The 23562-nt window shown below is 39.3% G+C and overlaps 2 protein-coding genes across 2 annotated transcripts; one reads left to right on the top strand and one right to left on the bottom strand.

Moving 5' to 3' along the window:
* The first annotated feature begins 572 nt into the window (after positions 1 to 572).
* ddx21 (DEAD (Asp-Glu-Ala-Asp) box helicase 21) lies at positions 573 to 7932 on the top strand. Its single transcript, XM_076023995.1, has 15 exons — positions 573 to 733; positions 2319 to 2540; positions 2896 to 2971; positions 3328 to 3506; positions 3596 to 3713; positions 3917 to 4102; positions 4312 to 4457; positions 4766 to 4915; positions 5051 to 5212; positions 5347 to 5466; positions 5573 to 5646; positions 5797 to 5956; positions 6270 to 6404; positions 6697 to 6741; positions 7016 to 7932. Exons 1-15 carry the CDS (start codon positions 650 to 652, stop codon positions 7271 to 7273), a joined length of 2115 nt encoding a protein of 704 aa, XP_075880110.1. The 5' UTR covers positions 573 to 649; the 3' UTR covers positions 7274 to 7932.
* Positions 7933 to 8358: 426 nt separating this feature from the next.
* Positions 8359 to 23355, bottom strand: chs1 (chitin synthase 1). Its single transcript, XM_076023983.1, has 35 exons — positions 23072 to 23355; positions 22877 to 22939; positions 20565 to 20700; positions 20145 to 20330; positions 19507 to 19708; positions 18731 to 18891; positions 18418 to 18493; positions 17845 to 17963; positions 17262 to 17439; positions 17089 to 17185; positions 16748 to 16844; positions 16484 to 16605; positions 16209 to 16304; positions 15807 to 15971; positions 15565 to 15712; positions 15397 to 15462; positions 15113 to 15285; positions 14921 to 14979; positions 14263 to 14463; positions 13984 to 14152; positions 13712 to 13827; positions 13390 to 13569; positions 13184 to 13288; positions 12941 to 13058; positions 12277 to 12358; positions 11969 to 12198; positions 11618 to 11709; positions 11452 to 11533; positions 11174 to 11327; positions 10908 to 11006; positions 10291 to 10401; positions 9880 to 10017; positions 9711 to 9790; positions 9459 to 9522; positions 8359 to 8705 (listed from the first exon to the last, which is right to left on the bottom strand). Exons 2-35 carry the CDS (start codon positions 22921 to 22923, stop codon positions 8628 to 8630), a joined length of 4227 nt encoding a protein of 1408 aa, XP_075880098.1. The 5' UTR covers positions 22924 to 22939; positions 23072 to 23355; the 3' UTR covers positions 8359 to 8627.
* Between the last annotated feature and the right edge of the window lie 207 nt (positions 23356 to 23562).

The raw sequence follows: 23562 nt of genomic DNA, 5'->3' as shown, positions 1-23562 counted from the left end.
ACGGCTGGTAATCACAGCCATCAGGCCTCCCACATTATAGTGAAAACTGGGAAACTGAGTCATTAAGGATCGTCATAAAAACTGCATAATTTTTTATTTTATTTTATGAAGGGTGAAGAATTAAATAACAGGGACATGTTATGACAGTTTTAATTATTAGAGTAAAATGTAATCACACGTAAGCACTCGTGTATTTTGCAGGGAAATATACTTGCTGTAACAAAAAGAAATATAAAGTGTGAATACCTTTAGACCCTATGATTAATAGCAAAACACTCTTGTTTTACACATGAAGAGGTCAGGCACCCCGACCAGTAGAACAATTAGGATTATTTTGTTACAGCTTCTTCCTAAATTCCCATCTTCTTAATGAAAATTGTTTTAAAAATATAAAAGAAATTGCACCCCCCCCCCCCCCGCAATTTATAAATTTATGTTTGGAATAGTATTGATGTTAATGGAGTTATTCTTCAAATTATTCACACACAAAAAAAAGGCTGTCGTGAATTGCAGCGATTTCTTTTCAATCTATTTCTATGTGCCGCTCGCGAGACAAAACTCCTCGGGCATGCGCAAACGGTCCTTTCCGTCCGCGTGCTTGTGGACTAGCTCTCGCGTCTCTACTGAAGGGTTCCAACTGGGAAGAAAAATGCCGTCTAGAATCGTTTTTGAAGTCGAAGACGCCGCCATGGACAACGCTGCTGACAACACAGAGGAGGTCGAAACTGTCAAGGTGAGCAGAGTGAATCTAGTCTCCGCGAATGTTGCGTCTTGTGCGGCGCAGTCGCCACCCCGCTCCGGCGGCCCCTCCATGTTTAACAACATGTGGCTGAATGCGCTAGCTTTAAACTTTGGCTAATCAGCTAGTTAAGCTATCGGCGAACCCGTTTACAGTGAGTTTATGTGCCAACACCCAGAGCTGAATGTCACCAGCGTACTATTTTACAGCGATATAGTGATTTAAAAGCGTTTAAAACGCATCTTTAGCTTACAGTGCCTTTAAAGCGCTATTACGTCACGTACAGTGGAGATCACGTGGGAAGCCAACGTGATGTGAGTTTTCATGGACTCCACGTCCACGTGGACGATGGCAGCATGTTGTGTATGAGCTGTTAAGGGTAGTGTGTGGGCCACAGAGGGTTGTAACCTTTGACAGAGGTGGCCTGAGTATGAGCAGATGGATGGAGTGTTTTGGTGACCCACCTCACAGGAACAAAAACATATAATGGTATATGTAGATAACGTGCTTCAATTGAAAATAAACAAAAGTGTAAAAACAAATATCAATTTATCAGAATCAGAAGCATTTGTTGTCATTGTAAGAGAGAATACAGCGAAATTCAGGGTGTTACTCCTGCTTGGTGATTCCAGAATGTTAAAATATAGGTAGATAAAAACTATATTTGAAGTAGAAAAATAGTGCAAAATTAAGTAAAAATAAGACAAGTAAAATTGGAATAGTGCAGTGCACAAATAAAGAACAGCAGAGTATTTGCACAGTTATTGCACATTGTTAATACAAATTCACATGAATGAGCTTATTTTGCCCGTACGGTTTGTACCTCATGTTGTGACGGCTCTACAAACAGTTCAATGGTCATGAGTTGTTCGTGGTGGTGGTGGTAGCTCTGGGAAAGAAGCTGTCTCTCAGTCTGTTTGTTCGAGCTCTGTGGGTAGTGTAGCGCTGGCCCGAGGGTAGCAGCTTAAACAGGTGGTTACTGCGATGAAAGGAGTCATTTGGGATGTTTTATGACTTACTTAATTATTAATATCATTTCTTCAAGTTTGGCGGGGTTGATTAAAAATCTTAAAGGGTTGCATATGGCCCCCGGGCCGTAGTTTTCCCATGCCTGGGGTAGTGCAATGTTCTCTATAGCAGTGTTCTCTTGAGTAGGACAACATCTCCATGTCAACAATCACCACCTTGTCGTTATTTTAATTGTAATTTCTTTATAGTAAATCTGCCTCCTATCTAAACATACACTTACATTAGAGCCACCTATCTTGGGAAAATAAAGCATACAGGTAAATTTGGAGAAATTCACAAGGTTTGATCTCATGACTGTCACACTTAATGCGGTCTGTTATTTGCTGAAGGAAAAAAAAGTGATCGGAGTAACTGTCAGATATGTCATAGACAAAGTGGATAACTTCTAAATAGTTATATCTCTGTTAGTAGAGATAACATTTTAAATGATGACTTGATGTGCTGGTTATGCCACATATGTCACAAAGTTCTGTACTTTCTAGAGAATTGTTTTCTAATCTCAAGAGTTATTTAAAAAATATGGCTTTCCATTGTGTGTTTGGAAAATAAGATAAAGAAGAAGACCAAAGAGGGCAAAAAGCAGAAGAAGAAGCAGTTGGAGCAGCAGGAAGAGCAGGAGGACCCAGACTGTGAACCTCCAGCACCAAAGAAAAAAAAGAAAAAGGACAAGCTGAAAGCGGACCAAGTTAATGGCCAAACACCAGAGGCCACAGACTTGAACGGAAATACTAACGGCGTTGAGACACCAAAGAAGACGGAAGAAGACACAGAGGTTGGTGCTGCCGTGTTGTACTTAGCAGTCTAGTTATTAGTTTTGCATTCAGTCTTGTGTTCAGTCTCTCATCGACATTTAATTTGTTGTAATTAAGTTCCTCTTTTGCAAGATGTAATTTTGTTGCATAATTCATGGCTGTTTTTTTTTTTTTTATATCATCTCAGAATTGCTTTCGGCTGATGCTTAACTTCAGATATTGATATTGGGAAAATAATAATTTGAATAATTTGCTGAATTAAAACAGACTTTTTAAAATTGAGGGATGAGTACTGTGATTGTGTAATTTATAGTATTTAAAATAACAGTTGCACAGACCAACCAATACTGTTTTTTTTCTTCTTTTTTTTTTTAGCAAGAGACACCTGAGCAGAAGGAAGGAGCTTTTTCTAACTTCAGGATCTCCCCCGTGACCATCAACAAACTGAAAGGTGAGCACAATTTTTCTGTTCTTGTTTTGTTTTCTATAATAAATGTTTATTTCTTGAGTAATTTGTTATTCTGTTTGTTTAATTAATTTATTTGAAATGCGTTATTGTTTATATCGATAAACATTTAATTACTGGATTATGATCATTTACTGAAGTATTTGAATGGATGTGATTCACTATGTTTAAAGAATATATTATGGACAACCTTTTTGTTGGGCGACGGTAGCTGAGTGACCACCTTGAGAGTGCGGCATGCTTTGCTAAACAATAGCTCTTTGTTTGATGTCCTCCTTCTTCTACTGTGCACTTTCTTCCCTGCCCTTTCACACTCTCTCCTCTGTTTTCCATGACCACAGCCCGAGGAGTCGCCTACCTGTTCGACATTCAGGTGAAAACTTTCGACCCTGTGTATGATGGCGAGGATGTGATTGCCCAAGCCAGAACAGGAACAGGAAAGACTTTCTCCTTTGCCGTTCCATTAATAGAGAAGCTCCAGAATGAGGCTGGAGTCGCTGTCAGGGGCCGAGCTCCAAAGGTACACACACGTAGCACCCGAGTGCATGCACGTCAGACGTGATTTTCGTATGAAATGACCTCTGAGTGAGTTTGTGTATTTGTCTGTAGGTACTGGTCCTGACTCCAACCAGAGAGTTAGCCATTCAGGTATCCAGGGACTTTAAAGACGTTGTGAAGAGTCTTAGTGTTACCTGTTTCTATGGTGGCAGTTCTTACAACCCACAGAGTAAGTCCAAACACGAGTTCACAGTTATAAAGAGATTCTCAAATCAAATCAACAGACGTACACAACTTTTTTGTATCCATCTCATTGTCCTCTTTACATTGTTTTATATCTATATGTTTTTTTTTTACTGTTTCATTTACTGACAGCATACTTGAAATGTTGACATCAATATTAACCATGGTTGCTCCCTCCTTTTTGTCTAGTTGATGCCATCCGTAGTGGAATCGACATTTTGGTTGGGACGCCTGGTCGCATCAAAGACCACCTCCAGAACAATAAACTGGACCTTACTAAACTTAAACACGTGGTCCTGGATGAAGTTGACCAAATGCTGGACATGGGCTTTGCAGAACAGGTTGAAGAGATTTTGGCGTCATCATACAAGAAAGGTACAATAACTGTTTGGACGCAGTGCAACTTATATGGAATATCTGCCTGTGTGTTGTCGTCAGTGTGAGAGTATGTATGTTTCTTGCAGAGGAGTCGTGCATTTATATTACATGCATTGAAATTCGACAATTAATCTGCGTTGTGTGCATTTAACATTTACAGTACATTGTGTGTGTGTGTGTGTGTGTGTGTCCATTCTCCTTTCTAGATGCAGACACCAACCCACAGACCCTCCTGTTTTCGGCCACCTGCCCCACCTGGGTGTATGATGTGGCCAAGAAATACATGAGGCCAAAATGCAAACATGTTGACCTGATCGGCAAGAAAACACAGAAAGCTGCAACAACTGTGGAAGTGAGTGTGGGACACTTTTAAATTAAAAGTACCACACTTTAGTTCAGTTGCTGTGCTTCAAAGCATGGGTAGTTTTGATAATTAGGGCTGCAAAATATGCTCACATACATCTCCATCAGAAAAGGCAGTCGGGTTCATTTGCAATAATAATTGCTCTATTTATCATTATCAATGAAAGTGGAATTTTAATGAAGTGCGATTAAAGTCAGTCAGCTGAATTAATGAAAATGTTTCTCCTCTCCCCTTTTTTTTCTTCCTTTTTTCTTTTTTCTCTCTGCGTTTCTGTTTTTTTTTTGTTTCCATGGTAGCACCTGGCCATCGCATGCCACTGGAGCCAGCGTGCAGCTGTGCTTGCTGATGTTGTCCAGGTATACAGCGGCAGCCACGGCAGATCCATTATCTTCTGTGAAACAAAGAAGGAAGCAAATGAACTTACCATGAATACCTCCATTAAGCAGGTAGAAATACTCGGACTTGAAAATGCATACACACCAATTAAAAGTGTTGTTGAAATGCTGAATTGAACAGTCAGTCTTAAATTTTACAAAAATACAAAGAAATGTTAATTATTTTATGTTTTGTTATGATCCTAGAGTGCCCAGTGCCTCCATGGTGACATTCCTCAAAAACAGCGTGAAACTACACTGAAGGGCTTCAGGAAGGGCTCTTTTGAGGTGCTCGTTGCCACCAATGTCGCAGCCCGTGGATTGGACATCCCTGAAGTTGACCTGGTGATTCAGTGTTCCCCACCCCAGGTATGATCTGCTACTTGTCACCCTGATCATGATTTTGCATATTATTTTATGTCACTGCATTTGGAAAAAAAACCCCAAAAACTTGCACTGTAAGTTGAATTGACTTCACCTCTTATGCCTGTGTTCAACTCAAGGATGTGGAGTCTTACATCCACCGGTCAGGACGCACAGGTCGAGCAGGCAGGACCGGAGTCTGCATCTGCTTCTACCAGAGGAAGGAAGAGGACCAGTTGCGCTACGTGGAAAACAAAGCAGTATGTTTTGGAGAGCTCCACTAAATTGTACACTTAATTGAACAAGGTTCTTAGCATTAAAGTGTTGGCTTTCAAATTCTGATGAAATGCATTTTGCATTCCCAAGGGCATCACGTTTAGGCGGGTCGGTGTTCCCACTGCCAATGACATCATCAAGTCATCAGCAAAGGATGCTGTCAGGTAAACAATTTGGAGAGCTGGTGTCAAATAATATTGGTTTTGGAAGGATTTTCAAGGATCATTAAGATGCATGCTGACACAGGGATTCATAAATCTGGACAGAACCCAGATCAGCGTCATTGTTCTGATGCCTTTCTTCATCTTGCTCAGGTTCCTGGACTCGGTTCCCGTTGCAGCGATTGAGTACTTCAGAGAGTCTGCTGAGAAGCTGATCGCGGAAAAGGGAGCCGTGGAAGCATTAGCTGCTGCTCTTGCCCACATTTCTGGAGCTAAAAGTCTCGAGCAGCGATCGCTGCTCAATTCTGATTCTGTGAGTTTGTGTATGCAACACATTATGTACAGATCTGCATCAAGAAAAGAATGAGCCACTTTGTGGAGCTTCTTTCACAGTGAAAATGCACACCACACCTTGTGTGATAAGCTGTGTGGAAGAACTTCAAACTAAATCTGATCCTCTGTTGTAGAGGCACATCGGAGAAATCTGTTAAATTTTCCGCAGAGAGAGTTGGGAAATTCACTTTGTCTCCATGGATCATTTAATATGTTGTTATAAAAAGAAGTTTGTAGTCCCTCGCGCCTGTGTATTGATTCTCTTAACCCGTTGTTTCCATTTGTTTTCACAGGGTTACACTACAATGCAGCTGGTGTGCTCTCAGGAGATGCACAATATTGGTTATGCCTGGAAAACCATTAAAGAACAGGCCGGAGAAGAGATGGAAAACCACATCCAGAGAATGACCTTCCTCAAAGGCAAAACCGTATGTAATCACAACATCTGCACAAATAATGTTTCTGATATCTCCTCCTGACAGTTTACATTGTATGTTAGGTGCTACGAAACCCTATCATGTAACCTCTCACCTCTCTGTACTCAAAGACAAAAAGACGTTACAATTGCAATTGATAAAAAAAATGTGACTCTGAAATGTAGTGTAAAGTAATTCAAAGAATGACAGACGGCACTCAAGGTTTTATTTACAGCAAGTAAACAAAAAAAACTCCATCGACTTCTCTCAAACACTGATCGTCTTGCCTTTGTTGTTTTCACAGGGAGTCTGCTTTGATGTGGCGGCTAACAAAGTCAAGGAGATCCAGGTGAGAACACGAGCACAAAGGAACTGCTTGAGCTGATATTGTTTTGATTTCTTTCATGAAAAAGAAAATCATGGTTAAAATCTCACAGAGAAAACCAATGTGAGAACAATACCAGGCATATTTGCCATATTCAACCACAGTTACCTACCTTTAGCTCATGCTGAACAGTATACACTACCAGTCAAATGTTTGGACACACCTTCTCATGCATTGGATGTGATCTAGCGCTTGATGGCCAAAGATTGTTTGATTGAGTAATGTGATTCTTCTACAGGACAATTGGAAAGATGGTCGTCGCTGGCAGTTGACAGTAGCCACAGAGCTCCCAGAGTTGGAAGAGAAGCAGTTTAATAACCGCTTTGACCATGGAGGAGGAGGAGGAGGAGGAGGAAGAGGAGGAAGAGGCAGAGGAGGGTTCAGAGGCGGACGGGGCCGAAGTTTTGGGGGCCGTAGGAATGGCGGCGGCGGCGGTGGAGGTTATGGCCAGAACCGAGGAGGACACAAGCGCAGCTTTAGCCAAGCGTTTCACTGATGTTTCCAACATGTGGACTGATTAGGTTAACTGTCCCTTCCCTGAGCTGGCAGTCATTTTTATTGGCTGTCATTGAAAGTGATCTTTGGATTGCTCTGGAATTCTCCATTTGATACATATTCCAACTTTCATACCTAAAAAGTACAAGTACTTGCATTTAAAATCTATCTTTCTGTGTAGTTTATTAACACTGCCCATCCGGCAGCCTTGTGCATGCATTTTCTCGGGTGACACATTAGCCAAATCTCTTGAATTGATGTGTTCTTGCGCATTGTGATACATCATGAAATTGATGTGTGCTGAATGAGATGGGAGCCAATAATGCCTAAGGTGTCACTTAGAGAAAGTGTTACTTTTTATAAAATGGGTGTTTGGGGAACTGTGACAGCAGTCAGACACAACGTGCACAGCAGAACGGTTCTGGATTATGAGGTTATCTTGATTTTTAAAAAATATTAGCCACTGCATTGGGACTGTGCAGACTATTGATCTTTGCTGTGGGGCTCTGTGTTTGATTGCTAGCGCACCTTCTGCTGAAACCTCCTTCCCCAAATATATAATGGATGATTGCTTTGCAATTGCCTCTATTTATACCTTGTGTCTATGTCTTCCATTCATTTGAATGAAATGAGATATTCATTAAAAGAGAAAAAAAACAGCATCAAAGTTTGTATTTTTTTTGAGGTGGGTGGGGTTAAAAGCCGGACAAATGAAGTTGGCTAAAGTAAGATAATGCAGTATTTTGACAAGGAAGTATTGTGTACAGATAGCAGCAAATTTCAAGGATAAAAATTTAGAAGTGTGATGACTTTAACGTAATTACCCTTTCTTGCACTAACAAACAAATTACACTTAAATTACAACATGCAGTAAACATAAGACATTTAAGTAATAAAATAAGTATGGAAAAGTGGTCAAATACTTGTTAAATACATTATTTTCTTATTCAATGATCACTGAATTAGCAGACCAAACTAGTACTAATTGTTTTCATTAAGGGTCAGTTTTATAATAAATCATTTTGATGAGGACAAACAAGCTATGAATAAATTAAATGTCACCACACAAGCTGGTTTATTGTGAGTTCAATTTAATTTAAAATAAAAGTTGGACAGCCAGCCGATATAGGATATACATCGATCCAAACACAATTTTAAAAGTTAAAAAGATAAGACATCTTCCCGCCCTCGACATACAGCAGATGATTACTGTTGAGACATCGGCACAAAATTACTTGAAGTGATTCATTTTTGTATCATCATGATTAAAATTAAATATCTAAAAGTGTTCTAGCTCCAGTAGCAAGTATAACTCCTGTTAGTCAGAGATTAGAGGGATTGCCAGTTGTTGTCAACTAGAGGTCATCCCTTGTAATGGCAAGTCCTTCGGCGGTATGATTCTCCAGAACCAAACCATCATCATCGCCATCATCCTGGGCAACAGAAAGGACACACACACACACACACACACACACACACACACACACACACACACACACACACACACACACACACACACACACACACACACACACACAACTTAAACACGATGACCTCGTGTACTTAAATCGTTTGGAAACTAACATTCATGAGGTTTTTTTTTTTTTTTTTTACATTTAGAACAGTAGAACCTCTTGCACCAAACAAACCAAATTTGTGAAAAATCGTTTGCCTGTGGGTAACAGCGCCCCCCTGAGTCACAAACCGCAAATTTAACTTATCTCGTGTGGAGACGTATGGAATTGCACTGTGTGGGTCTCCTGCGACACACGTGAAACTGATAACCGTTGATTACAACTCCAGGGGAAGTTTCCGAATAGCAGTAGTATCTCCTGAGTTTAATCGAATAAAAACAATGCAGGTGTCGTTAAATGTATTCGGAGATGTAGAAAGAGTTAAGATATTTGATGAAAACGCTGACATTACATTTATTTATTTTTTTAAAAAACGGCCACATACGCTACCAGACTATGGATGAACCCCAGAAACCAGCAGAAAGTAAGGCTAAATGTGCCGGTCTGTCTTTTTCAGTTTACCCTCTTTCCACTTTCACTTTGCACTTAGTTGCACATAGTTGTTGTTTGTTTTGCGTCTAACAGACGCTTCTTCGCCCACCTCATGGTTATGAAATCCACTGACAGTGTTTCAAATAATTCGTCCCTGTGCAACGACTTCCTTTTACTTACGTCCTTCTTTTTGTAGTCCTTCTCAGTGCTGCGATAGGACACCACGTGAATCAGTGTGTAGATCCTGCATGGAAGAGACGCACAATGGCAAAATTAAGCTAAAAGATGCACGATTAAACCTACCACAAGATGGCAGTGTAGGCCTTGTATCAGCCCATGCAAAGTTCTTAGGCACGTCCATTAATTGGCTAAAAAAAATGTTTAGCAGAAGTTTGAAAATTGGTCAGTTTGTCAAACGATGCACGTGTGTACCTGTGATATAACATAGCCAGAAATTGGATGAGTAGAAGAATAGCAAAAGACAGCAGGAACATCAAGCTGAGAGGCTCCACCTATTGGCAACAAATGGGCAATTATGGCGTTAACCTTAACCAGCACTGGCCAATCAGGAACAAGTATAAAATTGGTTTGCCTGTCCTACCTTGAGGTATTCTCCTGATTCGGTGCCATTTGGGAAATATTTTGGAATCTTGATACTGATTATATCATTTCCAATGGCCTGCAGAAAGAAGGTTGCTACCACCCATAGCACGTTGAGCATGAAATAAAGGAATACTGCCTGCAAGGGGGAAAAAAACCTTTACAACTAAAACTAAACTAAAACTTTAAAAGTGTTTCCATCAACCAAGCAACCCACAGATTATTGCTAGCTCACTGCTATTGTAGCACTTTAGTCTTTACAGCCTTGCCTGAATCTAAAATTATGAAGGTTTGCTAAATTATGGAATGTGCTGAATCCTCATTAACTTATATCATGCATGTAACTCAGCTGAAGTTAAAAAACTGTATACAAACCTATACATTTAACCAGGAATTTATACAGTTTGCTCACTTTGTTGCGAAGAGACTTTAGCTCTCTGGTGACGATCTTCTGATGGGCCTCAGTATCAACTATAGGCGTCAAGTAACGTTGGATTAACTTGTTCCAGAAGTCCTTCTCTTCCTGAACAAAGACATGCTGGTCAGCTATTTAAATTCACACCACATGTACTCTTCTCTCATTTTTTCCTCAGCTCTTCTGTCTAGAGCCACATCCTTCATATTCAGTTCACATTCAATGCCAGTATTTACTTTGCAGATCACCTCTATGCTCCTTGGTTTTAGCCTCTCCCTCTGCAACAAAAGTCCAATTCATTTGGAGCCTTTGCCCTGTTTGTTTGATGACGTCAATGCTGTCTGCTTAAACCACCATAACTGATGTTCCAAATGACATTAATGGAAGATCAATGAAAAGTCACATTCCCGTAATGATCACTATTTAAGGGATTAGAACATGGACTAATGTTACCAAAGAAGCTGCCACAACTAACACCTCTTTTTCTGTATTCTCTCAGAGCTATTTGATGCAAAATGCTATTCATGTCCTTGCTCAGCTTGTGCTATGTAATATAGGCCTCTCAAAACAACAACAACAACAACAAAAAAAAAACACTTGCTTTACTGTCTTACTTCATCCAAGTTTTGAACTTGTGGGGCAGTCAATGTTTTATCAATGGCTCTGTTTAGTCTCTTCAAAAGCTTGGGCCTCGATCTTAGGCTTTCCTGAGCCTGGAAGACAATGACAATTTAACTGATCCACATATTAATAGTATACATTGGTAACAATGTTATGCAACATTGATTTTTTTTCAACCAATGGAGATGTTGGGAGGGTGCAACTTTTTTTTTTTTGACTGTTCCTTCAACAAAAATCCTAACACTACTTTTTTCTATACCTGCAATTCTAGTGTAGACCTGAGTCTTTTCAGCTGCTCTTCTGATGGGACATCCTCGGGCCCCACTCCACTTAATTCTCTGGTGAGTGTGTCTGTTAACATCAGTGACATGTCCTCGCAGAAGTCATTCTCACTTTTGTTACCAAGTGCATATCTAAGGGTAGGTTAAAACAGAAGAGCAGAACGGGTATATTAATATTGTCCCTAAAGGATAATTTGAGTGTTTCAAACCAACTTCTTTAAAATTCCACTTCTGTTCATCTGCGTTTGCAAGTTACCGTATTTGTTCTTGTAGGTTTCTCTTCATGTTGGCGAAGGTCAGCTTCTTTAAGAACTCTTCTTTAACCGGCTTTACCCAATCTGTGCAAATTCATATTCATAAGTAAACACCATGGCCGTGCACTTTGAGTTCCATAAAGTTGCCCGATTAGAAGTCCTCCTCACCTTTAACAGGAAGCTCAGCTGTTTTATCATGTTCAGTTATGCTGAGGTTATCTCCATCATATGTTGTTTCTGTGTAACTCAGCTCTTCGATGCTGTACATGCAGAGACCCGCACAGTTATGTGAGTGTATAGATTTTAGAGTTCAAGCACACACTTTCGTTGTCAACACTGACACAAAGTCCTACATTTTTTATTATTATTTAAAAAAAAAAAAGAAAACACCCAAGTGCCAGTTGTTTTTCCCATGAGTTATTGTTTGGCCAATCTATTATTGACAAGATGACTTTACCAAGAATGAATATTGTTCTTGAATTGCTCAACTGAAGAGAAGAATGAATTAATCTGAAATACCTGTCTCTGGAATCAAGTTCAGAATCTTCCGCCTCTTTCCAATTTGTTTCGCGATTTAGCAAATTGGTCCTAATTAAATCTGCATTGGTTGTGCTGACTATGGATTCAGGCTCTATTGTTGCAGCTGGCTGCTGGGTTTTTTCCTGGGCAGAGACTTGATTTTGAGCAGCGTGACTTAAAGTCTGGCCCGCGATCTGTTGAAGCATGAGATTCTCTGTTTCCTGTGTGATCTGTTCAAGAGAAAGATCCAAAACATCTTTAAATGTATCAAGGAAAAAATTAAATAGTAGTTTTATTGCCGGCAGTACCTGTATCTTCATGTCCCAGCAGCAGAGTGTACAGTTTCTGTCACATACAGTACTGTGGTTCTTTTTCTTTTCCCCCTCTTCCCTGACAAGGCAGTGGAGTTTACGGTTAGAAACTTAGACACATTATAATACACAAGGATGATTACTGAACATTGTTTGACATAATTCAATACAGGATCAGATTCTATATTGCATTTGTCTGCGAAAGAAATTATGACCAGAGAGAATTTTACCTTTGCTTAAGTTTTACAAATTTGAGAAGCCATTCATGAATGCTAGCCAGGACCTCACAGTTTCTTTTTTGCCTGAATTATTATATATTTTTTAATACCAATATTAAAGTAATGATGTAAAATATTTATATCCAATCCATAAGAATATAGCATTTAAACAAATAAAAAACACCACTTTTATCAATCAAATCACACAAGCCCATTATTAAAAATCATAATTGGTGCAGAAATCAGAAGACGGGGAACCAACTAACTAACTGATTATGGATCATACCTAGAATGGATTTGATGGATGACAAGATTTGGAAATTGACTGCCTTTCTCTCTGTATTACAATTGTGATTTGCAACTTGGTAATCAAAAGACGGATTAATGGAGAGAGTAATTGTTTGCCTTCCACAGCTACTTCCATTAATAAGTCTGTAAATTACTTGTTAGACTCCCTTGTGCCCCAAGACACAATGTGCATGTTAACAAGTGAGTAGATGGTCAACAGGAGGTATCCACTGGGGATACATATGAAATACATCAGACCATAGACGATCATTCCTTAAGGAGAAAATATAACATAGGATGAGATTCCATCATGTTATGTAAGGGAGTAACGAAATGTTATGCAACATTCTCAAAATCCAATTCACAACAGAAAACAAACAAAGGGAAAATGAACGTACCAAATTCCTCTGGGTGCAATATTGCTGTCACCATGTACATTATTACCATAGAAACCAAAAACACACCAGTGGGAGTCAGGAAAGTGCCTTGAACCACCATATCACCTAACAGACATAGGACAGTTACGTTTGTATTTCGTTTTAAAAACATGCTTTATAGCTATTAAAACATATTGAATGGAGTCAAAAAAAATGTTTTCACCCACCAATGATGGAAAAAAATGACGCAGTCATTAGGAATGCGTACAGAATACTCATAATGCCAGCAATGGTTATTTGATTGTCAGGCTTGGCTACGAAGCAAATGATGACGTAAAACACGGGAGGAACGCACGCGATGATGATAGAAAGTGTACCAGCGATTTTGAAAACAAACTGGAAAGCACCTGCCAAGAAAACACACGGAAAACAAAAACAGCAGATATGACAGACTACTGTACACATTGTAGAGAAAAATTTAAAGACACAAGTTGGAAGCAGTTTTGCTGTCGGATACAAACCAAAGAAAGACCAGAATCTGAGATCTACCTGCTATCATGAGAGTCACTGAGGCTGGACCAAGGATAGAGGAACCAACAGTGAACATCTGGTAAAAGATATAAGGCCTCGAGATGGAGGAGTTTCTCTTCACTGTCTCTGAACCACTGTAATTTGGCAAACGCACAGACAACGTCACATAGTGCTCACTGGACATGGCACAGCATCAAAATGTTTGAGTATACTGCCCATATAAAAGCGTTGAATTGGACCAGGTTAATTATATTCCACTTAAAAGAAAAGTCTGTAAGAGTTACAATAACCTGTGCAGAAGGTCCAGTGTATTAGCCAGTGTAGATGGTCCCCATCTCCTTCTTTGGTTGTAAAACTCTTTGAACTCTTGTGGTGAATTGGTGTAGGCATCTGATGCCGCATTGTATTCAACACGCCAGCCTTGCTGCAATAGAAGAGTGCAAAGCCAGCGATCTTCCCCTAAAATGCACATTGAAAACAGTAGTACATATAAAATGGAGGTAAAAATGGTGTAAGAAAAGGCAGGATGGGGTAAAAACTGGAAGGCACTCTTTTCTGTCTTGGCCTACCTTGATCGTATTGTACATATTCAGATGCTCTGGTTGCAGTGGTTGTGTACCTCTTCAACACATTGTCGTCCATCAGAGCTGAAGCTCGAAACAGACTGAAGCATCCTGGGCTGCATAACACACAGCCAAATACATGCTCGGCTGTCTTCTGTAGCCAGTGGCCCACTGCATACTCAAACTTCTGATACCACACCATGGGACCTGCGATAGGAAGCAGGCAGGGGTTATCAGCAGACTGCATAACAAGAGAAATAAATAAATAAAAACAGGAGCACGATACACAAAGGGCTCATTTTCAGAACAACTTCAACTAATCCCTTCTGGTTTTGATCATGAAAAGGTTTTATAACTGGTATCTGGACTTGATGATCAGAATAATGGTGTTTCTATGAGAACCGGTAAAAATATTAAATATATATTTTAATTGTTTCTCTGCATTTCACCCATCCTGTTCATCGTTAAACCACACATTTCTTAACTTCTTTTTTTCCAAACCACAGCAGATCCTGGTCTTCCAAACTAAATGACACTTTGACACCATGTGATATCAGTATGTTTGTGCTCCTATTACATTTTTTTCTTATAAAAAATAAATAAATAAATAAAATATAAAAAATAATAAAAAAATTATAATCTCGCAAATTCTTGCACTACTTACCCATACCAGTCGGATGGATTCTACCACATGCTGCCCCAACATTGTCATACATCCTTAACCTGTAAGTCAAATCACATCATAAAATCAAAACATTTTTAAGGGAAAAGCAATCTAATGAATTCTATTCTTGAGCTTTTTTTTCTTGGCCATGATAAAATAAAAAAAGGCTGATTGTTCAGTCGGCTCACTGACCTGTCTACCAGCAGAATTACGGCTTTAGGTTGAAAATCGGTGTCTCCATCCAGTGCCAGGAGATAGGTTTTGTCATCTGAGATAAATTTTCTCTTGCTGTTGTGAGACTGGGGCATCAGAAATATTTCCCCATCCATTGAGATCATACTTTCCACGCATGGGCTACTTGGTTGCTGAATCAACATTGAAACACAACATTAAAAAAAAAACCCCACATATATGTATAAATGTATATATTGGAGGACTTTTATACTGTAATGTCTGTGTTTGGATAATAATCTCACAGTGGTCCTCTGAGGGTTCCTGACAGTGTAGCCTTTCCAGCCAAGTAAATAATACAGATACATGATCTGAAATTCAAACACATTCTCTTATTACGTCAAGTCATCAGTTGTCTTCAAAGTATCAATACCGCACAGTTGCTATCAACTATGACCACAACTATTTTGTACCTGAGACCATCTTTTTTTATTCCTGATCAGGCTTTTGTCTTTTAAGTGAATGTAGAGCATATTGCCCTCTGACATCACAAACGTCAACCTGCCACCATATGGAGCCTTGGTGATTGACACATCATCAGGTTCCTTGTTGGTAAACACCCTGAATGGAAGGATGGGCTTTTTGTTTAAATTGATCAACAGGTCATTGGATAAACAGAGATTGAAAGACGGGTATTAAAGAGTCATAGACATACCTGTAAACCTCTATGACCACTTGGATCAAATCATTAACATAAGCGTTAACTAGCCTTTTCCCACTTTCCTTTTCAGTCATGAAGGCATCGTCCACGTAAATGTGACACTCAAAGTCAAAACAGTCCTTATGCTGTTGATCTGGATTGCCTCGATAACGATCCAACCTGAGGGGGGGGCAAAACAAACGACACTGCTGAAGCCTTTCTGAAAGTATTTATTTTTTTGGTTCCCCTTTGTGTACACCAAACAAGTGAACACATATATCCAAAGAGAGGGGAGTATGGCGAGTACTGTTTCAAACTAGGCCAAATAAGTACATTATTAAAACTCTGAGACAAACTTCAAATATTAGAAGTGGCCTTATTGCTCGGTTAAGGCTACCTACCAGGCCTGCTACTAACCTGAACATGGAAGTAAGAATCTTCAGCATTTCATCATAGGTCTCATGCCACATAGTGGCACAAAGGTAGATCAGACAGTTCTGTATGTCATCATTGCTGAAAAAGAAAAGAGAACAATTTTCAGTTTCAATATCCAATAGCAACACATGACAGTACCGCACGGTGACGTAGACCTACAAAAAAGTCTTTAAACAAATGTATTTTTTGGTATATGCAAAAACCCTTTTCCTCACAAGACAGACAAAACCTGTATCCTCAATAAAGAACCTTCTCACCTCTCTTGGTTTCGAGCTCGTGGCACCTTCATCTTAGTGTTGAGTAGAAGCGACACGTCAATGAATGCAGATTCATAGAGTCGACGCACAAAAAGCTGTGAGGTTCTCTCGATACGCTGGACCTAGAATGTGAGAAACGTAATGATTTTAGGTACTTGTATTACGCTTTTATGAATTATTTAATTAATTTAGCATGGGTTTTATGAAAAATCTATTTCTCTAAATGTAGGACATGAAACCCGTCATAGGTGTTTGCGCACATACCTTGATTTTCCATACGTAGTAGGTACAAGCGACAAAGCCCAACCACATACACAATCCCTCCAGTACCAGCATAGAAAAAGGCCACTGCAGGTAGTAGCTGTCAATCAAAAAGTCCACCAAGACTCAGGCTACATTTACTTTTTCTGAATGTGAATTTACATCACAATCTGTTTATGAATATCTTGCTTTAAAATGTTCCCCTCTAGTCTCTTCTTACTGCTGCCTTAGAAACTATCCCAAACACATGATGTATAAATGGTACAAAACTTGTTTTTGGTCTATTTCATGATTCGGATTCACGCACGTGTCTCAGTTATTGACAGTCATTCTCATCCAAGTACCTGCCAAGTGAAGTCCGACAAATGCTCCTGGTGAGCTCCAGTAAAATCACAAGGCTTGTGTTTTTCTCGCTCAGGAGAGCTAAACTTTCACAGAACTCTGTAATGAAAACAAATCTGAATATGTTAACATAGGCAACGCACACGTTGCGTATATATAAAACAGCTGAGGTGACCTGTCATGCTGCCATGCTGTGCTCCTTCCAATTTTTCTGCTTCTATTATGAAAAGTATCAGCCCAACCAATAGCACCACAGGTCCTGTGCAACATACTGGGAGGGCAAAACTCATCTTGACCGAATGAATCTTGCAGGCGACCACACCAAACCAGTGGCATGCTGCAGAGCAGAAGGCCTGAGCCAGAGAGCAGGGAGACATTTTATGAGACGACCATAAATGGAAAATTGAAAATTATTAAACTGTACCATAGATAAAGGTCAGGATCAGCAGGGTCTGAATCTTAGTCATTAAAAATATGTTGATTGTTGGCGACATTTTGCTATAAATCAAGAAGAGTCATCAGGAATAGGAAATTTATTTTCACATTTGTATATGTTTGACCAGGTAACTACTAGTTCGCTTCAATATAATCTTTAGCCAAAGATGAATACATGAAAAAGTTTTTAAAAACTGCGAAAAACAAACAGAAATAAAAATGTAATGCAATTTATTATTTAATTTATGCATTGTGGCATTTTCTCAAATGTGCATACTTGCACTCATTTGTATGCTGTCATGTAATGTCTTACTTTAACCTACCTGTAATAGAAACAGTCCAAGTCCAACCTGCAGCAATTCCCCACCATCATTCTGAAGGTTAAAGTCGGACCAGTTGATAGATTTTTGAAAAATCAAATGGTAGATCAGATAAACTGCACCTAGAACGGAATAAAATATGCAACCAATGAAAAATTAACGTGAAAACCAAAACAAAAAATCAAACCCCTCCCAAAAAAAAACCCAATAGAACTTTGGATAGATGCACATAAATTGTATGAATTAAAGTCCAGGTGCAAAATTGTGCTGTTGTTCCACATACAGGATAGTTTTGCTAAAATAGAAACACAAATGAAGTGAAACAATTACTGTTGCAAAATCTATGGGAAGTTTTACACATTCACCATTATTACTATAAAATGAAATATAAATGCAGACTTTTATTCTTTCATGAAATATTTATCTTTCATTATTTGTATTTTTTGCTTGAGCGCCAGCAGAACTAACGAGGATGCATGAAATGAGTATAATCAAAGATCCCTTTGCTTTAAAGCTGAACTTGATCACCATTTCAATTGTTGCAAATTGTTTTTCTGTAGAGTTGCTGTTATTTACCTATTACAAGAATCCTCAGAACACTACTGATTACAAACACAAAGTCTCTGTAACCATCCAGTTCTGACAGTGTGTCCTAAAAGAAAAAAAAATTAGATTATGAAGAGTTCAAATAAAAATTTTAGCTCAATACAATGGAAGTTTAATCAGTAGGACATCTGGCATAAAGGAAAACAAACAAACAAAACATAGCTAGGGTTGGATAACAAAGCAACATTAAGATAAATACAGTGATTTAGAATAACAAAATAATTATTTCTATCTTTCTTCTATCTACTTCTTTTAAGAAATATTGAAATGCAGGTAATCGTACCTGCATGTGGTTTGTGGCCTGCAGTGGATTTTCCCACCAACAAAGGGAGACAAGAAGTGAAGAGAAAATACCAATTCCAATATAGATGAAGCAGTTAGCGCTCTGTCGGTCCACATACGATGTCACGCGGACATAGTAGTCAATTCCCAGGAGGCTGTAACCTGTTAGTCAGTCAGTGCGTCAGTGGTTATATTCCAGTCAAATACTTTCACTATTGTTCAAAGAACTAATACATATTTTCTTTAAAAGATATTAAGTTTCTTTACAAGCTCTTCTGCGCAGTATTTGGCAGCTGTTTGATAAACAAACTGACCTTGTCAAGATCAGATGATGGCTAAATGATGAAGAATCATCTTTTATCAAGTTGGATTTTATAGAAACACACATGATTGCCTGTGAAAGATGCATGGCTGTGATCAAACGAGGACTAAACAAGGACTTTAACTTTCATTCAAACCAAGTCAGAACTGGTCTGTTTCATCATCATTTTAAAATCTTGCATCATTTTTTTTTCTGAGGCAGTTGCTTTCATTCGGGGTGAATTTAATGAGGCTAAAAAAAACCTGTCAAACATAAGAATGAAAGCTGACACGACACATAATTAGTAAACAAACTGCGTGTTCAGAAGCAGAACAAAACGAGCTAAACATTTCTTATTCATGTGCATCTGAATTCTCCAGTTTTTGCAAATTCAGAAATCATTTTTATTTCCCCACAACAATTCCTCATAAAAGAGAGGGGCTGCATTTCAAGGGGGTTAATGAGATGAGAGTTACCAGCAACTGTGAGAATGAGGGAGCAGATTGGGAATACAATTTTCCACGATTCTCTCTGGAGTCTGTACACTGTCTGCAGGATGGCAGACACGATACAGACTCCGCCGCTGATGAAGAGATTAGTCAAGACATCAAACTGAGGCATCACGACAAGCACCAGCACGGAAGTGCCAAGAGACACCAGACACTCAATGACAAAGATCTGGAAAAGACACACATGGCATCATGTTGGCATCAAGTGTCTCGAAAGACCACATATGTGGAAAGGTTCAAGTATCGCTGTTAAGGTAGAAAACACCCAAAACACATCCTGAACAATTGGAATATTAAAGTATTAAACTTGTCACACTATGATTTAATTTAAACAGTGAAGCCTTTATCTGTTCTGGATTTCTGGATTTCAGAGGGCCGGATTAAAAGGCCCATCGGGCCGCATATGGCCCCTCGGCCGTAGCTTGCCCGTGCCTGTTCCATAGAGTAGTCATTTTTGGGATACGTTTTTTTGAGGTGTAAGAAAAGAAGCTTGACCTGATGTGTTGAGGTGGGGATTATGCTGTGAGATATTTCTGTCATTTTCACATTTTAACGCTTATTTGGAAATACAAATTGTGTTGAATGGAATGAAAAAAACAACCTACTAAAGACATAGTCCTTATGTTTGGTCGCACAAAGCTCTTGAAGGCACATCTCCACAGGGATTTGATAAAGACCAGGACATTGGGGCAGACGAGGCAGAAAACCAACATCAGTTTGTAGAACTGTTTCTCCTTTGCGCTTCGCATTGAAGTGGGACTGGAGAGCGTCGACAGCACCAAGAGGGAGCCCTGTTTTGAAATGTGGCCAGAGAGTTCAAACTAGTCACACACAACAGTGGAGCTTCCTTTTCAAAGGACATCCTTTTTTTTTGGTTGCTGATAATTGAACGAGTGGCAATGATCTTCGTCCTCCAAGGATTAAATTCACATTTTGAATGGGAAATGGACTTCCAGCACTTGCGCGGTGACCCAAAGCGCTTTCCGAAGCCTCTCGTTCACCCGTGCACTCGTGAACATGTATACCTTTGAAATCACAGCCGACGTCAGCACGGCTAATCCCACAATAACGGCTACCAGGTACTGGGCCAGCAAGAAACATCTCCTCTTCTCTTCTTTCTCAGCTCCTACTGGGTTCAGCTGGAACGGATCCCACGTGTCTCTGAGACACAAACGCACACGCCACACAAGGAAGAAAGACATTTTCTCGTCACCGCTATGCAAACTGTAAGTACATCCGCATTAACTATTCAGTCCCTGGCTGGTGCTTAACGCGAGGAAGCATACGTGTGACTGTACCGCACTGCATGTTCAGTACAATTTGCATAATTACGTGCGTAATATAATCGTGACAAATGTGATATAATATGCCCGCTGTGTTTAATGATCAGTGTGCCGGTTGGGAGGTACTGTGGATTAATTCATCAGCTTCCGTGAAGTACGGCACTGATAACGCCTATCTTCAAATGTTCCCGCATGGTTATTGCGCTTAATTGCTTCTCACTCACTGGTCCTAACAAATATCCAAACATAATGAGAAATAACGGAGCAAAGGAAGAAACAGGGGCACTGACCCCAGAAGTTTCACTTTTTTAAGGTGTTTTAACCTTTTGAATGACCCTGCCCCACCTTTTTTTTTTTATTACTTTAACCTGTGACTCTTGGAAAAATAAAAAAATACAACAACTTTGGCACATAAATCTCTGCCATCTCAAATTGCTGCCTGACTACAGAGTCACACTACAGAGAGTAATTATCAGATTTTATTTATAGCGCAAGAGCTGTGCCTGCGCTGCTGCTCAGTCTGAAGTGCTTCAAAACGTCGTCCTCAGGCATGTGAAATATATTTTATGAATACCATCAGTGATTCATATTTTTATTAACTGTTGATTTTTTTCATTGATTTTTCTTTTAATGAGACGTGTCTACTTTTAAAAGAATGTCTGTTTTTAGTTTTCTGCATAGTTTAAATGCCCAAATTGTTTTCCGTACACTTCCATCAAACGCCTTTGGCTGCAATATTGGATTAGTCAAAATCACAAAGTTGCATTTAAGACTGGCAGCATTCAATTTTGAAAATCTGTAATTTTATTATATTTGTTTACAGATTTTTGCCAAAAAAGGCTAACAACTTCAGAACTGCGAGATGTATTTAAGATTTAACATGTAGCTGCTCTCCTGTAACAACAGTCGCTATCTGTGGGTGTGATGATTAGCCAGAGCGATAAGCAGACTCCAATCCTAACCCAGTTTCATTGAACTGCATATGATGCTGAGCAGAAAGGTGTGAATACCGCTCTTGATGTATCTCTAACACTATTACTATTAATAAGTGTCCTCAACAGTTTCCATGAAAACTTACAAAAGCCCACTCACATGGAACCTTTACAGCCCCCCCCCCCACCCCCCCCACCCCCCACTAATTTGACCTTCTGGACAAACAACTAAGGCTGGAGGAAAAAACTCGAGAGATGAACAGGTGAACCATATCATGTCATATACGTTGCTGATAAGGCCCAGCGGGCTGGCAGCAATATTTATGGTGCTCTTTGTACCTAATGACTTATGTGCAGCTTAGAATGTCATTTGTTGTTTTTAAACATTATTTCCTGAAGTTGTTACTAATCCACAAGAAAACTCATTTGCTGTTACTTTGTTGTATCATTTACATTTTTTCTTACGAAATTATAATCACAAAATATTCCTCCCCCCCCCCCCCTTTTTTTTTTTACATTTATATTCATGAAACGGCTTGCTCATTTAGATACATTTGTGATAAAAGGGCTCAGCTGGCTTCTGTCCTTATTGCAGTCTTACATTCATAAATTTGAATGTGAATTTATCATTCCTCTAGTCTTAAATCTTTTCTTATGCGTGGGTGGAATTTATGGCAAAAGCTCATTTTCATTGACATCGCTAAACCTGAATGCTAAGAGATATTCAGGGTTAATCTCAGTTAATCTCCTTTGAATTGTTTTGATAACCTCTTGCTGTGACGGGGGTTGCAGCTCTCTCCCAAACAATCAAGCACCATAGGAATGGCTATAAAATAAGTAAAAAAATAGGGTAGAGGCAATGTGGAATTGCTGAATTTAGGCTATTTCTCGCTAGTCTTTTGAAAGATATTGGATTATAGATTGACTCGCTTGAATGTGAAATACAAACAAGGCCCCTGTATGACGCTTCAACACAGTCGCTATCCTCTATAAGCTTGTGAATAAACTTTCTGGAGATTCTGTTGACCACAGATATGATATTTTGTTATGCTTTTTTCCTAACAACCAAATAAAATGAGTCGATCCGTAATGGCGTCATGCACTGTGTAGATCATCTAGTACCTGTGTCTTCCTTCTCTTTTCCTTCCTCTGTTTCTTAGTTCCTCCATTTCTCCTTTCTACAAACTGTATCCAAGGGAAAAGACAAAATCAGATGCTCTAGTTAACGTGGGTCTAAGTAGATACAGTACAAAAAAGCAATTGCTAGATAGAAATGACCAAAAATATTCACAACAATAACAATGAAACATTTTTTACCTGATTATTTTGTTTGCCCCAGTTTTTTTTTTTAAATTCCTGAAGAGTCTCCCTCGTGTACTCTGTATTTCCTTACTGTAGATCAATCTTCATCTTGTGTTCCCCTTCGGTATTTTACCTTTTGATGGGCAGTGATATCTCTCAATGCGTTCAGAACAAGAAACAAAGTTTTTCTACGATGTCAAACTAAAAATCAAATTCATTCTTAATAAAAACAGGTCTAATCTGTCGTTGTGCGCGACCTTTCCTCTCCTCTTTGGCCCATTTGCCTGTTATGCCTCGCTTATGAAAGCGCCTCACATTGAAGCAGCCCCTTCCAGTAAGCGTGTGTGTGAACACGCGCGTGGACGTGTTCTGATGATTTTAGTTTTAGTTTATACAAACGGACCATAAAGAGTAGATGAAAGTGTAAATGATAAGGGTGTGTGTGTGTGTGTGTGTGTGTGTGTGTGTGTGTGTGTGTGTGTGTGTGTGTGTGTGTGTGTGTGTGT

The sequence above is a fragment of the Nelusetta ayraudi genome, unplaced genomic scaffold, assembly GCF_046127955.1.
Source record: "Nelusetta ayraudi isolate G7.1 ecotype Tasmania unplaced genomic scaffold, CSIRO-AGI_Nayr_v1 ptg000002l, whole genome shotgun sequence".
NCBI classification, from domain to species: Eukaryota; Metazoa; Chordata; class Actinopteri; order Tetraodontiformes; family Monacanthidae; genus Nelusetta; species Nelusetta ayraudi.
This window is presented reverse-complemented; position numbering and strand designations above follow the sequence as displayed.

Bases quoted from the DNA above. Each gene is read 5' to 3' on its own strand.
- ddx21 (XM_076023995.1), top strand. From the start codon at position 650: ATGCCGTCTAGAATCGTTTTTGAAGTCGAAGACGCCGCCATGGACAAC. The intron at 2,972-3,327 runs GTGAGCACAATT...CCATGACCACAG, and splicing joins GACCATCAACAAACTGAAAG to CCCGAGGAGTCGCCTACCTG. The intron at 5,213-5,346 runs GTATGATCTGCT...GTTCAACTCAAG, and splicing joins TTCAGTGTTCCCCACCCCAG to GATGTGGAGTCTTACATCCA.
- chs1 (XM_076023983.1), bottom strand. From the start codon at position 22,923: ATGGAGGAACTAAGAAACAGAGGAAGGAAAAGAGAAGGAAGACACAG. The intron at 16,305-16,483 runs GTGAGAAGGTTC...TTTCTTTTTCAG, and splicing joins CGAGCTCGAAACCAAGAGAG to CAATGATGACATACAGAACT. The intron at 11,007-11,173 runs GTATAGAAAAAA...ATTGTCTTCCAG, and splicing joins GGTCTACACTAGAATTGCAG to GCTCAGGAAAGCCTAAGATC.